Source organism: Molothrus aeneus, chromosome 4 (assembly GCF_037042795.1).
Source record: "Molothrus aeneus isolate 106 chromosome 4, BPBGC_Maene_1.0, whole genome shotgun sequence".
Classification (NCBI taxonomy): Eukaryota; Metazoa; Chordata; class Aves; order Passeriformes; family Icteridae; genus Molothrus; species Molothrus aeneus.
In genome coordinates this window covers 50,850,677-50,866,902 of record NC_089649.1, presented here as the reverse complement: position 1 = coordinate 50,866,902, position 16,226 = coordinate 50,850,677, and the positions used below count along the sequence as shown (strand labels likewise).

Sequence of the window (16,226 nt, the reverse complement as noted above, 5' to 3'; positions counted from 1 at the left end):
TCAGGGCTAATTATCTTTGCTAATTGTGTTTATTTGAAGAAATCCAGGAAAATTGTGTAAGAACTGGAACAGTCCCCTGTTGATTTTGTACTGCTGCTGTGTGTAGTGCTGTACAGGAGACTTTTATATAGTATAGAAAAATGGTTGCATTTGTTGTTTGAATGAAATATTGACTTGCTTTTTGTTTATTTGGATGTATGTATATCTCTTGTTCACAACAAAATTTCCCACAAGTCCAAGAAGAGTTTTTCAGTAGAGGTGGGTTTTTTGAGCAGGGTAGGACTGAGGAATCATGCACTGCCTTTCCAGCCATCCAATTACACAGACAGGATAGATCTCCTTTAAATTGGTGATTATGTAGTGTGAATTGTATTAATGTTTTCTTGAAACACAGCTCCACAAGAAATAAAGGATGTGACAGCTTCTTAGGCCCTCTGTCACCTGTATTATCCCACCAGAATGACTGACCTTTAAATGATGATAAATTAGTTCCTGGCATTTCTGTTGTAGAGGCAGGCTGCAGTAAGAAGCCAGGCAGGTGTCTCAGTGGTCATGCAGAGGCCACCTCCCTATAAATTACACCATTCTCAGATCTGTTCTAGGTCTCACAGTTCAGGCTAATCATTGACAGGGCTTTTACAATCACCAGCTTTTAGTGAAGCTTTGATAAGACACTCCAGCAGCTTGTGACAAATGAAAACGATCTGCGCGGCGTGGACTCCAGCAAAAGAATGGAATTTTTTCAGCATCAGTACAAGAAATCTGATTTTTAACACTGGCACTATAAACTGGCACAATGTGTGGCCAGCGACTGGAGAAGATTGTTGCTTTTTGGACATTCGTTTTCGTAAGGATTGTTACTGGGCTTGCCGGAGAGGGAAGATCTGTGTGGAAAAAGGACTCCCACTTCAGCCCCGTGAGCGAAACACAGATGTTTTTATATGACACTTTCCCCAAAGATTTTCTCTGGGGGGTAGGGACAGGAGCTTTCCAGGTGGAAGGCAGCTGGAGGAAGGATGGGAAGGGCTTCTCCATCTGGGACCGCTTCAGCCGCGCGGAGCTCAGGGACACTGACAGTGCAGGCACGTCCAGTGACAGCTATACCCTGTTGGACAAAGATTTGTCTGCTCTGCAGTTTCTGGGAGTTACTTTTTACCAGTTTTCAATTTCATGGTCAAGGCTCTTCCCCACTGGAGTGGTGGCAGCTCCCAATGAAAAAGGACTTCAGTATTATAACACCCTTATTGACTCTTTACTCTACAGAAACATTGCCCCCGTGGTTACACTGTACCACTGGGATCTGCCCTTGATGCTGCAAGAAAAATTCGGGGGATGGAAAAATGAATCAGTGATTGATATCTTCAATGACTATGCCATGTTTTGCTTCCAGACCTTTGGGGATCGTGTTAAATATTGGATTACAATCCACAATCCATATTTAGTTGCTTGGCATGGGTATGGTACAGGTATTCATGCTCCAGGAGAGAGAGGGAAAATAAGAGCTGTCTACTCAGTAGGACACAATTTGATCAAGGTACAGTATAATAAGATTTCACAAATTGATCTTGCACTGCTCTGGGAAATAATAAGAGGAATTGGTCCTGTGATCAGTGTTTCTTTAAAAAATCACCTATTGTGAAAGCACCAACAAATAGCCTTTAGCTAAGGCAGTCTTTCTATTAAGCCTCATTTTGATCTTATTTCTTGTCACAACAGCTGACTCAATAATTATTTGTTTTAAAGTGCTTGTTTATTATTTTATTTAAATTAGTTTTTACATACAAATTCTAACTCTTAAAGATCATTCTTTGTTCTTTACATTTAGTTAAACACATTTGGTCATCCTGAAATGATTATTCTATTAGTTTAAAAGGAAATTCATTTGTATTTGCATATTGAATCAACTTTACTGGCCATAGAGTATGTATATGTCAGTGTGATTTGTTCTAGCTTAGTAAGATCATATTGCAAAATTTTTGCTTCTGAACTAGCAAGGTTGGCACGTCTTGGGTTCAGAAGAAAACAAATGTTCTTTTCAGTACTTGAGAGTTTCAAATTATTTCCATGATGTACAGTGTTTTTTGCATCTGCCGTGCTCAAAGTACTTTACAGAGTAGGTCTCTATCCCATCTCTGCAGCCAGTATAATTCCCCCTGCTGAGACTATTCTTAACTGTCACAAAGAGGATTTTTCTACAACTTGCCATACATCACACATGTAATTAACAAATAAATCTGAATGGGCTAATCCTACAGAAAGAAGTATGCATGTGGGGAAAAAAATATTTGCCAGAGTAGTTAAAATATTCTGCAACCAACAAATTTTTGTATTTACCTCTGGCCTTGAACCTTCAGAACATCATTTTTCAAAAAAGTCACACTGCAGTCAATAGAAGTTTTACACACAGAAAAGTTGTCAAGCATCCTGAGTCACTAACTGATTTCAGACTTGGCAGAAGAATGATTTAAAGATAAAGACTTGTGAAGCATCTCAAAGAAAACTGATCCCAAATCCTTCTTTCTGTTTTCAAATGCTATTTTATATAATGCATGTAAAAGATATTATATAAGTCTGCAATATTTCTTGCCTTCATTTCTGAGTGTCACAATCAAATGTGGAGTACCAACTGGGCAGTCTCTGCAGTTTCTGTAAAATCCATGTAAGCAGCACACCACACACAGGGAATGTGATTGCTCTGCCAAGGAATCAATTGGATTTTCCAGGAATGCAAGCACAGCTGGGTCTGATACACAAATTACTGACCTAATTTTCTTGGTCAATATTATTTGTCTCTCAGACTTGATTTGATAGTTGCTTCTTGTTCTAGAGTATAAAGTAAATCACTTGGATGGAAGAGTTAAGGAGACCTTCAGCAGCACACAATCCTTTAGCGACTGTTTTAGTATCCGTGGGCAGAAATTATTCTCCTGTGGTACCCTTCCTACAACCCCATGAGCATTACCTAAAGTATTAGCAGTTCTCTCCTATACTACTGTAAAATTTCTGAAGATTCTAGATTTGAGATCAATGAAAAATCTCAAATTTGTAGTAAAGTATTTGAGGAACAGGAGTTTTCTGGTTAGGGTTAGGGATGGAATGGAAACTCTTGAAGTACCAGTTGGTATGAGCCAACTCTTCTTGTCTCTAGATATAATTATTTATTTCTCTTAATAAACTGTAATGCCAGACATCCATTCCACAGAAGTCACATCTGGTACTGGATGTTCCAAGCCAATTAGCCAGAATCTTTCTCAAAGATTTTTATGCAACTTTAAATGTCTGGTTCATTTTGCATTGTTGACAATACAGTATTAATAGAATGATTGATGCACAATCAGGATTTATGTGTTGTGAAATATCTCTCCTTTGAGAATCAAGAAAAATTATAAGATTCTCTCTTTAAAGAGATTTCACAGGGGTTTTTATTTCATGACCAGTAGATACTGGTCTGTTTCTCAGACATTGTATTATGGCTACCTTCTACTTTCCCACTGCAAACCAAAACCATTATCCCAAAAAGAAAAGATCAACCAAATGTCAGGTTTTGGCAGTGTGAGACAAAGCCTGTTAAAGCTCTTGAAAAGATTGCCATTTATGTCATCAGCTTTAGGAGGAACCACACTCTTGTCCATGTCAAGGCTTCATTTTTGGACAGGCTATTGACAGACCCGATCCTCAGTGCCACCCTGTGCACAAACCAGGGCCATCCATTAAATATACAGAGCAGGAAAAACAGGTATGTAATGCTGAAATGAAGCTAATCTGGCCACCACACTGTTGCACAGCAATTTGCTGAAAATCATTCTCAAACCTTTTTGTAGTATCTTTGGAGAAATTAAATGAAGCGCTCACATGAATCCTACTTTTAGTTTAATTTCCTTGTGTATTGTTGCAGTCATGGTGCTGAAGCTAAGTTTAATAAAATCACAAAAACAATATAACAAACCACAAACCTCTGCTTTTTTGGACTTTGGATTATTTTATTGTAAGAACAGTTTGAAAGTTGCTGGAGATTTTTGTGTCCCTTGAAAAGGGCTGGAGAAATTCCTCTTAGTTTTAAACTCATCAATTTTATTGCTTTCAAAAGCAATACAGTGTCTTAAAACCCAAATAATTGGCTGGTATATCAAAAAGTTTATAGAATACCAGGTTGGAAGAGGACCTCAAGGATCATCTCCATAATGAGATGCATTTTAGAACTGATTAAAAAATTATCTGCTTCCGTGAATGAATTCATGTAGGTAACTAGGCAGATAATGATCATATTAGGGTTTTCCTACAAAAGTAGGGTTGGTCTGTCTTCATCCAGCCCCAGAGCTCTGTGTGTTGGCTTGCACAAGGCATTGCTGATGCTGAATCACCTCCTGCCTGTGCTCCCTCCAAGGCTTGCATCCTGTTAAGGGAATGCCCCAGACACCTCTGCTTGAGAGACAGACCTGCCTTTTCATGGGCCTTGCTATTCAAGATATATAAAGAGAGGTAGAGGATGCAGAATCAGAGGCTGATAAGCAGGGTGCTTAGGAGATCCACATTGGGAAAATAATTCAGAAGAAGAATTTCAAATGTGAGTTTTAAAAAATATCAATTTCAAAAAACGTATTTGCATGTTACTATGCATTCTCTTCGTGCACAGAGGGTAATCATTGCCACTGACCACTTCAAAGGACTCAATACTACCTCTACACAATTAATAGGGAATTTGAACTTTGATGCTTATTAATTGTAAATTGCTAAGGGATTCTCTTAGATAAATCTCTCTTGAGAGATATGGCTCTAGGGTGGACACCAGAATCATCTGTGCTTCTAAATGTCTTTGCTGGAAGATTTTTCAACTAGTTGTAGCCATCAGTGATGATGTAAAATTCAGCATTGATTCATAGTTTTTTGATGATTTGTTATTTTCAGGTTAGCTTTCTTAGATTTCTTGGTAATCATTAAGGAAAACACAATCCAAATGCAGGACAGTTAACATACAACAAATCATGATAGCAAAGCCTCAGTCCTTCATAACAGCCTCTCAAGAAGTGTAGTCACCTGCACCTTGAGATGTAGGCAATCCTTCACAAGGATTGAGAGTCAGTTTGCAAAAGACAGGGTTTAGGTCTACTTTAGCTCTACTGACTATGGGGCATCTTTACCGCAGACCAAAAAAGCCTTTAACAATAATACACTCTCCAAATAAGCCACACAGCCCTGCCCTTCTTCTGAAATGTAACATCATCATCAGACTGTATTCTAGTTCTTCGTGGGTTAAACACCAAACAAGTAAACAAAAGGCCCAAATAATTTTATTATTATTTTTTCAATTCTAATTTTCCTAAATGTTCTTGATTTCCAGCACACTAAAATAACTCCATATACCCCTGACAATTTTTTTATATACTCATTGCTTTTCAAAGAAAAATTGCTTGGCTAAAGTATCTTAAGAATTTGAAAGTTTTGCTCTACTGAAAGCTCTTTGCATGTGCATATGTTAAATTACAGGATCAGAATTTCAAGGAGTATAAGAATGTTTCAAAAAGAGAGAACAAATACTGTTGTCTTCAGTTTATTAAGTTGACTTTTCTAGCCTTTTTACAGGGTTAGTACTAACTGACATAGCACTCCTGTGACTTTCAAGACTAGGGCATATTTTCTACATTTATACCAGGAAAATATGCTGAAATTAATGAGTCATACGTATCTAGAATAAATACCCAACATTGATCCTACTTTAACTGTGTATTTAGCCTTGACATTTGTCCTTGCTCTAACAAGGAAAGTGAAAGATTAGGGATTAAACTCTAACTGAAAAAAGATTAGTCAAGATTTACTGAAAATACCCAATTTGATGTATGATACAGCTTTTAAATTGATGTTTGTTTCATATCTGGTCTTAAAAAGCAAGTTCTATAAATCAGCTGATTCCATCAACAATAGTTTGCATTTCTATCTGTGAATGTTAAGCTTCTTTACAGATAATTAGCAACTCAAATCAGATATGTAGGCAACTATGTGTCTACTATGTCTGTAAAACTCTTACTGTAGAGAGTGAGAACTTTTCTACAGTAAGAGTTAATCCTCAGAATTCAGTCACCAGTGATACATACAAATTTGCATATGAGGATTCTATCTTGACTCATATTAAATGTACTTATTTATAACTGAGGCCTACTCCTCTAGAGTTTTACCTGGGGCTGTATCCTCTACCATACACATTCTTTTTAATAGTAACTTTATTTTCTTCTAATCACCTCCTGAAGATGTGTATGAATACGATGAGAGATTCTTGGTTTCTACATGTCAATATCATGTTCTAATTAGCTGGTTTTTTGGCAAAGCCATTTTTCTCCACTTCACCTAGAAAAGTGTGATTGCTGTGATTTACCTGGTGCTATTGTCATGGTCCTTGGCACTGTGCATCATACAGCTGAGTGCAGGGGGGTTTCTTGTTAAGCCAGCACAGCCACATGCCTCTCCTTCAACAGTGGTGATTGTGGGCTGTGTCTGGAGAAAAACTCTGCAAACCAGGTGAGAAAACCCTAGGGGCAGAGCACAGAGTAAGCCTGGCCCCAGCAGCCACCCCAGGCTGGAGGGACTTTCAGGAGAGGACAGTGAGGGCAGCTGAGGAGATGGCGCTGGCCACTTAAATTTTCTGATGAGGCTACTAAGAAATCAATTTTATAATACTTTAACTCTATCTTGCAATTTGCCTTGAGTCCATTTTTGCTGGCTTCCTTCTTCAGCTACAGAAGCTGCATTTCAAAGGTTAGTGTCACTTTATCAGTATTTTCAAAGACAGACTTTGAACAAATGTTACAAGCATGACCTTAGAAACCATAAACGACTGATACACAAAATTTCACAAACTCTAATTCTTTGGTACCCCCCAGCTTAAACAAATACCTACCTGACATCAGGCCTTTTGGAGTTTTTTTTTAAACTGTCAAGGCTGTGTGTTTCTAGATAAATTAACTGAAATTATTGTTCAAGGTAAGCAATGCTGTTTGGCTTAGTAATGATGACAATCTAACTCAGCACTCAGTGTTTCACAATGCTCCTGATGTTTTTCTCTGGGTGCAAGCTATTATTTTCTTTCCAGCTTAAGAGTGTAATTCCACACTCCAGGCATGAGGTAAACTCTGAGTTACTTGACAACTCTTCAGCTGGGAGAGGCCAGCTCCCCTCTCCTGTGTCAGATCACCTGATGTGATTCAAGCTGCACTCCAGGTCACTCCTCTCTGAGCTACCTGTCCTGTTCCCTTACAGGACTTTGACAATGCTAGTGGCTCCTCAGCCTCCCATGTATTTCTGGTTTTGTGTAAGCTTTGTCTGCTGTATGCCCTTATTTATGTAATCAATAGTGTGACATTTGAAGCTAATTGTGACATGCAATAATGACACACTTTCTAAAACATTATGAAAATCAGAAAAGCAGTATTAAGATGTGATACATTTCAGTGGCTATTTCAAAGAAGAAATTAACTAAAATCCTGAACAAAATTCTCACTCAGAGCTGTGTAAGTTGACATTTGTGTTCAAACTTCACAGCTGGGTCCTTTGCCCAAGTTTTTACATTTAGGGATTGTGCAAATATCAAAACTTGAATACCTGCTCATATGACTAGGCCAGAATAAAACAACTAAATCCCAAGAAGAGGGATGGGGTGGATGTGGTTTGATCACAGTAAGGCCAGGTAACCCCCAGAGCACAGAGCAGTTAGTAGCACAGAGTCACCACTGACAAATGAAATATCATATGAGATGCATCTTTGATGGAATAATTTTAAAGATGGCTTGAAATTTTAACCATATCAGGAATCACCATTTGACAGAGAAAGACTGCCTAGATCACAGAGTTCAAATCCCATTGTTAGAGTTGTTCCAAAGTGTCTTAGTAACAGCAGCTCTTCTTATCCCTGCTGGGATCTCCCCTGAAATTTAGACATGTGTTAAAAAGCCACAGCCCTAAGGTGTCATAGGACACGAGTTTCTGATCATTGCCCTCATCCCAAGGAGCCTTGCAGGGTGACAGTGATTGCCCATTAAACTGTGCAGGATAATTCATGTGCCTTAACTGATGCTTCCATAGAAGCCTGCAGTGACTCAGATGGACCTACCTGCCTCAGATGGACCTACCTGCCAACCCACAGAGACTTATTAGAATTACAATTTAATGCTATTTTTCTCTCATCAGGCTCATGCAAAAGTTTGGCATACCTACAAAGAACACTTTGAACCCTACCAGAAGGGGATGATATCCATAGTATTGGGATCCCACTGGATTGAGCCTAACAAATTGGAAGATGAATTGGACATTTCTAAATGTCAGAAGTCCATGGAGAGAGTACTCGGATGGTTTGCTAAACCCATCCATGGGGATGGGGATTATCCAGAAGAACTGAAAAATGAATTCTTGTTTCTGCCACACTTTACCGAAGATGAAAAAACCTACATCAAGGGAACAGCTGACTTCTTTGCATTTTCCTTTGGTCCTAGTAACTTTAAACCTCCAAACACTCTACCAAAAATGGGACAAAATTTGTCACTCAATTTGAGGGAAGTGCTGAACTGGATTAAGCTGGAGTACAACAGTCCTCGAATCTTGATTGCAGAGAATGGCTGGTTCACTGACAGCCATGTGAAAACAGAGGACACCACAGCCATCTACATGATGAAAAACTTCATTAATAAGGTTTTACAAGGTTTGTACAGAAATTACTTGTTGGATTTTTCAGAGAGCACTTTTGATCGTTTGATATTTAGCTCTGTAATAATTTAGTCTTTTTTTTTTTATGAGATAATGGCAATGAAGTTAATCATTAATTATTTATACTGCATGAGTACAAGTCAGGATCAGGATCAGGATCTATTGGTGCCAGGTGTTGTACAAACAGAAAAAACCCATAGCCCCTGTCCCAGAAAGCTAAAGTCCAACATCTGCATTGGGTTAGGGTTGGTTAGGGTTAGGGTTTCCGTACTGAAACTATTACTCCTGCAGGACTCTAAGACTCCACCTATAGTAGCTACAGAAAAGCCTTGAGATCTTCTGTGAATGTCACCTCTGGTGACATAGGGAGCTAAGTTAACTCCTGGCTTTTCCTACCTTCAGCCCTTTGTTTCTGCCCCAGACCTTCCCCTTATATTTCAGGGGGCTTTTCTCATCCTCACCCTAATCCTCAGTCAGGATCCTGACCTGTTTCTGCCTTCTCCTTTCACTGTTCCTGCAGACAATGCTACAAACATACTCTCACTCTGATCCACCAGATCTCTACCTATCACCTGCCTAACATTTAATTTTCTTTACCATATAGTATATGTAAAATAGTAATTTTGCCCCTACCCATTTAAACGGTCACAAAATCTCAGCATGCACCATCTCAAGTAACACAGCATCTTTTGCTCTGACAATTAAATTTACCCCTGTCTATTCAATATGCTTCTACAAACAAAAATGTTCTCAGTCGTCACTTACTCTGTCCCTTGATGTCTGCTCCCATTTGTTCAACCTTCCTCAGTGCAGACATCAAGTACTCATCTTTACTTGCAAGGCCATTCTAGCTTATCTCTTTAGCCTCTACATCATTCTCTGCCTCTACATTTTGCAATGGGTATTTTCAGACATTTTTGTACTTTCTCCCATGGTTTCCCTAATTTAGAAGTTGCCTTCTTTGAAAATACTCGCCACTGTATTGCTTTGTTACATTTCCTCATCTCCTTTCCAGTATTCTGCCCTTGTCCATCAGCTTCCCATATCCTCACATTGCAAACTCTTGGGCTTTCTGATTCCATCTGGCATATAAGAAAACATCCAGCTGGCCTATGCCCATGCTGCATACCCATGCTGCATACCCATGCTGGGTACCTTGGAACTCTGCTGCATCAATACATGCACCATGCAAAACTGCTTTCTGCTCAAGTTGCAGCCTGGTGTGACTAGGGCGAGGAGGTTCAGTGGAAATACGGAATGGTGCAAAATTATATGTCCTGAGAAAATTGAGCTAAATGATATTGGGAAAGAATAAACCACAAAATTTCATCTTTATTCCTTGGCTTACTGGTGTGGTGGACTACAGGTCAAATATGGCTTGTCCACCTGTCTGTGTCAAAATCCTCAGCAACCCTACTTGGTCACTGCTTTCCCTAGGTCATTCCAGCCCTTATAAGGTTAACATGAGGAGTTATCCCATGGTATTTCATAGCTTAAAGGTGGTGACAGGCAGTGAACATGACTGACCATGGAGTTTGGACTTTTCCTTGCAGGCTGCCAGCTGGCACGAGCCTGCAGGGGTGAAAAGCATTGTGGTTACTTGGTGTCTGCTGAGCAGCTGCTTTGCAGGCCCTTCCTGAAGAATCAGGGTCCACATCTGAGAAAGCAGTTGTGTTGTCATCTTTCTCATATATTATATATAAATGATCATATGTAAACTCCTTTGCAAGAGGGACATTAAGATTGCCTGAAGTAATCAGCATGCACTGCACCCATTTTGTAACTAAATCAGTCTCTGGGTTGCTCTACCCTACTTCTCTAAAGTTGTTAACAGTCCCATGCCAACAAAATAGATTTTTCAATTTACAAGCTGAGTAGACATTCCCATGAGCTTGCAGACATCTTTCAAATAAAGGTGGAGAGTTTTAGCTTCAAGACAAAGTTACAAACCAGATCAAATGTTGCTCCCTTTATTTTGACTCATGAGTCTCTAATTTACTGGTATTATTGTACTGGCAAATTGTCAAATGCATCTTCAAATGTGGATGTGGTATCATATTTCTTGTTTGGTCAGAGCAGAATTAAAGCATTCTACAGTAATTTAATTTCTTAAGGACACCTTAATTTCTTAGTGACACCTTTTTTTTAGTAAATAAAGACTAAGATATATACATCAGTTTTGCAATGAATTACAGTGGGTCAATACAAACATTGAGAAGACACTCAAGATTTTCAAAATAAATAGTGCTTTCTCATAAATATCCCTTATATATGTTAGAGTAATGAATACAGGACTCATGGATGTTACCTTCTCTTATGCAGCTATTAAATACGACAACATAGATGTGTTTGGTTACACAGCCTGGTCCCTCCTTGATGGCTTTGAATGGCAGCATGCTTACAACATCAGGCGTGGATTATTTTATGTAGATTTCAAAAGCAAAAAAAAGGAAAGGATTCCCAAGTCATCTGCACTTTATTATAAACAAATCATACAAGAAAATGGCTTCTTCCCAAAGGATTCCACCCCAAACTTGCAAGCTCAGTTCTCCTGTGACTTCTCCTGGGGTATCACCGAATCTGTTCTCAAGGTAAGCATAAAATATTAGGTGGATCACTGGCAACAGAGTGATCAGCAGCTCCCTGAACAAATGACCATACACAGCACCTTGCATTCCAGAATTCCAATGCACACTGCCAACAGAAGTTAAGCCATAATTGCATTGGTCCAATTTCCTGTGTTTCCAGGTTTTCAGGTGAGCTGGGCACAGAGTGCTGGCTACTGCTGCGGCAGCAGACCCTGCTGCAGGTGCCCTTCCAAGCGTGGCCCTCCCTCTGCTTGTGTCTCCATGTGGCACATCAGATGAGGAAATTTCAAACCAAGAAGTTGATCCAACCAATTGTTACTGGGTTATTTTTCAACCAGGGGTTTCCAAATCCAGTTTGCAGTGTGGCCATAGGGATGCTTGTGAAGCCTGATGGAGAGAGTGACAAAGGGCAGGGACAAGGTGATTATGCTGGTGGCAGCAGAGCGACCTGCAGGCTCCAGGTCTTGTCTACAGCAGAAACACATTCCTGGGTTAGGCCTGGCTCTAAGTGCCACTCAGACAAGTGGGTAAGAAGCCATTCTTTAAAATGACACATAGCACAGGTGAAGATAACCAACCTTGAGGTTTTACCATCTGAGCTCACATTAGAAAACAGATCATACAACCTTTTGTTCAAACTGGCTCCTACAGGATCTATTTATACTTTATTTTTCTTCTATTTCTGCTTTAAACTTCGTAAATAAGCTAACTGTATGTATGGGCAGGTTGGGATACCCTTCTTGTCATTGCACACAGACAGTCCCATGACAAATACCAGCCTCAAAAACTAACACAAAAATCCCATAATTTAACCTATTGACTGACAACTGTAGGGGAAGAAAAAGTTAAGCTTCTATATATCTTGTTAATATGCAACACACAAAAAAAAAAACCCATTTCCTTTGAAAAAAAAGCAATCTAAATATTTTAAACTTTACTTTGAAACCTAGAAAAAGCATTTAAAAATTTGAATATCAAAAAATGTTTTATTCTGAACTTTTTTAACTAATAGGAGATAGAAAAGATAACTAAATGCTACAAGCTGTTTGTGTCAGATAAGTATGCCTCAATTTTACAAGTTTGATCACAGCAGCAGTGCCAAAATAATCCATGCCTGCCTCTGGTGCTTGTTCTCACCACCTGCTCTCCGGGCAGCTGCCTCTGCCTGAGAACTGCTGTGTGCATGACCAGAGTGAACTCGATCAGGGAGAGCTGTCTCTGTGAAAACGTCATGTAGGCTGGTGGCAGGGCAAATGCCCATGTGTAATCAAAAAGTGCTATTTTGATGTTTTTCATAGGGAAAGGAACAGAATGATAAGATGACCACTAGCACAAAGCCCCTATAGGTGAGTTGGTTATCATCTTCCCCCTGGAGCATTTAAGCAGGGACTTCTGACATCCACCACTAATTGACAGCTAAACACAGGCAGAAATGCAGATCACAAGCAGATATTATGTTCATTTAATTAAAACCCATTGTAACATATTTTTATTTTCACAGGCAGAATCAGCAGCTTCCTCACCACAGTTCTGTGATTCCAGCTTGTACCTCTGGAATGTCACAGGAGATGGGCTTCTGCACAAAGTTGAAGGGGTAAAGCTAAAGACCCGACCAGCACAGTGCACAGATTTTGTCAGTATTAAAAAGCAACTGGATCTCCTGGAAAAAATGAAAGTCACCCATTACAGATTTGCACTTGACTGGTCACTAATTTTACCCAACGGAGATTTGTCAGTGGTCAACAGGCAAGTTCTTAGGTATTACAGATGTGTGATTAGTGAAGCCCTGAAACTGAACATTCAATCCATGGTCACCTTGTATTATCCAACTCACACCTACCTGGGCCTGCCGGGTCCTTTGCTGCAGACAGGAGGATGGTTGAACCAGTCCACTGCCTACGCTTTTCAAGAGTACGCAGCTTTGTGTTTTAGGGAGCTTGGTGATTTGGTTAAACTGTGGATTACAATAAATGAGCCAAACCAGCTAAGCAATGTCTACAAGAGGAGCAGCAATGACACCTATCGGGCAGCACACAATTTGTTGCTAGCACACGCCATGGCCTGGAGAACGTACGACGAGCGGTACCGGCCCTCTCAGTACGGCAAAGTGTCCCTGTCCCTGCATTCCGACTGGGCTGAGCCTGCCAACCCCTTCTTTGAATCTCATTCAAAAGCTGCCAACAGGTTTCTTCAGTTTGAAATAGGCTGGTTTGCCAATCCCATATTTAAGACTGGGGACTATCCAGCTACTATGAGGGAATACATCACCTTTAAAAACAGAAAGGGCCTTTCATATACTTTGTTGCCATCCTTCACAAGTGAGGAAAAGCAGCTTGTCAAAGGTGCAGCTGACTTTTATGCACTGAATCATTTCACCACCAGATTTGTGATTGATGAACCTCAGAATGGAAGCCAGTATGAATTTGATTGTGACATTCAATTTCTGCAGGATATCACCTGCCTGAGCTCCCCTTCTCGTTTGGCAGTGGTGCCTTGGGGAATGCGCAAAGTTCTCAGGTGGATCAAAAAAACTTATGGTGACATTGACATTTACATCACAGCAAATGGAATAGACGACCCATCGTTGGACAATGATGAACTTCGAAATTATTACTTGGGCAAATACATACAAGAGGTTTTAAAAGGTGAGTGCATGACAGATTCAAGTTCCCCAGAGCCATTTCCACAGCTCAGAGCCAGGCACAGCTAAGTCTTGCCCTGGACAGAGCGAGCAGTCCTGGCCCAGATGCAGGAGCCAGCAGCACTGAGCCCCCTGAGGGGCCCAACTCTGCAGCCACACTCAGGGCAGCTATGACACACAGGAATGGCATCAAGTGCCTTGCACAAAACACAGCTACAGCTGCCTCCAGTTTAAACCATGAGAGAAGCTCTCTGGGCATGCACATACAGCAGAGTAGTTACTCAGAAATTATTAGGAGGTGGCACTTCAGCCCAACAACTCCCAAGAAACAATTAAAGTTTCTACTCTCCAAAGAAAGGCAGAGCCTCCTTGCTTGCCGAACTAGTCATTGGACAGAAAGGTGCAAGCAAATCCACAGCGACCTGGAGGGACATACAGAGGAAATACAGCAGGGCACCAGCAGCACCAGCTGCTGTTGAAGGGAGAGTCCGACTCTAGTTCTTGTTCCACTGCTTGTTTTCTCCTGGGCACATATGGAAATCTACTTGTTCACTTTAGAGAAAAACTAGTAAGAGTTATGGAGGTAGAGGACAAAAACATTCAAGGCAATGATCTTCAGCAGCAGCAGCTTATTGTATGAGAAATGCTGCAGAGACCTCACGCCTCCCCTCCCTCTTCCCCCAACCAATCATTAAAGAAAAGCAGGGGGACACAGGCTACCAGCAAGGCCTTGGTACCTGACCCATACAGGCAAAATGAGATGTGCAATACATCCCTGCCCTCACTGTTCCCTACTGCTGAGCTGTAGAGAGATCCTGATCAGGACATGGGGGTTTCAAAAGTTTTTCTGAGGTAACTGACATCAAACACAGTCTAGGTATTCTGGTTTCTCCTCTCGAGGAGTTAATAAAAATGAGACAAATCTTACTCATGGCTAAGCATGGCTTCAGATTACTTTTAGATACCAAGAAAAAAGTGTTCTCTCTCCAGTGCTTAGCCTTCTTAGTTACTACAGGACTAATGTAGTGATGATGATGAGCATTTGCTGATTTATTTTCCATGCTAATTTCATACTGCAAACAAAAGAACAATACATCACTAAAGGAATTAATTCTTAGTCTGGGTCACATTCCCAACTATGCTCGCTGACTGCACATGACTTCAAGGCCTGCTATTTTTAAGTATTCTCACCCTGCACTTGGGTGCAGCAGTGTAACACAGAGCCATGCATGCTGCAGGGATGAGCAGCTGAGTTTGGAGCAGGGCAGGAATTCTTGGAAAGCTGCTCTCATGGCACTCATGGGCAGCTGCTCCCAAGTCATTGCAGCTGGCTCCAGTTAAGAGCAGCATCTAGCTTTTCCCAGGACAAAACAAACTCCCAGCTCCAACCCTGTACAAATCCAGTTTTCATGGGGTAGGTCCAAAATCATAAGGATTTTTTAAAAACAGTAAGGCACTGTTCCTATGTAATTGAGACAACTGAGTATTAGCAGTAAATATTTTACGAAGTACACTTTTTACATTTCTAACAATTTGAAATCTGAAATTTTACCAGAAAGTATGCAAGTTTTACTTGAAATGTAACTTTTTATTAACACTTTGTTTTGGTTTCTTTTCCTTCTCAGCCTACTACATTGACAAAGTCAAGATTAAAGGCTACTACGCGTTTAAGCTGACTGAAGAAAAATCTAAGCCCAGATTTGGATTCTTCACGTCAGATTCAAAAGAAAAGCCTTCAGTAAGATTTTACAATAGCCTGATAAGCAACAATGGCTTTCCTGCTGACTACTCAGTCTGTGGCCCCTCTAGCCACGAAAAGCAGTGTAGCTTCTGCTTGTTTATTTCTCAGAAGAAGCCGTTAATATTCTTTGCCTGCTGCCTCTTCTCTACCCTCAGTTTGCTTTTAGCTATTATTTTTTTTCACAAAAGAAAAAGAAGGAAACGTTTTAAGGCAAAAAGCATCAAATGCATCTGTGTCTCATTTTAGAAGGGGGCCCAAGCCCACTTTCAGTGAGATCCATCACTGCATTCTACAGTGGATGATACCACTCAGATAACTGTGGAAAAGCACTGAGTCACTCCAGCCACACACACCAGCATTTCATTCAAAAACCAAGTAACCACATCCACAGGAAGAGCCATGGCACTTGTTTCTAGTGAAATTACTTTTATCCACCTACTGTACCTAGAAGACAACTTCTTCTGTTAAAAAAATATAAAAATTATGACCCTCCTGTGCCTTGGAATAACCTTTAAAACAGCTTTACTTGCAAAGAGCAACTTTTGAGAACTGATATGCACCTTTTAAA

General features: G+C 40.3%; 1 protein-coding gene across 1 annotated transcript; it reads left to right on the top strand.

Annotated features, from left to right (window-relative positions):
- The first annotated feature begins 796 nt into the window (after positions 1–796).
- KLB (klotho beta) lies at positions 797–15,904 on the top strand. The gene is made up of 5 exons (XM_066549124.1): positions 797–1,534; positions 8,176–8,683; positions 11,011–11,279; positions 12,778–13,921; positions 15,543–15,904. Exons 1-5 carry the CDS (start codon positions 797–799, stop codon positions 15,902–15,904), a joined length of 3,021 nt encoding a protein of 1,006 aa, XP_066405221.1.
- Positions 15,905–16,226: the final 322 nt, after the last annotated feature.

Coding starts and splice junctions, on each gene's coding strand:
- KLB (XM_066549124.1), top strand. CDS start 797: ATGTGTGGCCAGCGACTGGAGAAGATTGTTGCTTTTTGGACATTCGTT. Junction 11,280..12,777: donor TCACCGAATCTGTTCTCAAG/GTAAGCATAAAA, acceptor TTATTTTCACAG/GCAGAATCAGCAGCTTCCTC. Junction 13,922..15,542: donor CATACAAGAGGTTTTAAAAG/GTGAGTGCATGA, acceptor TTTCCTTCTCAG/CCTACTACATTGACAAAGTC.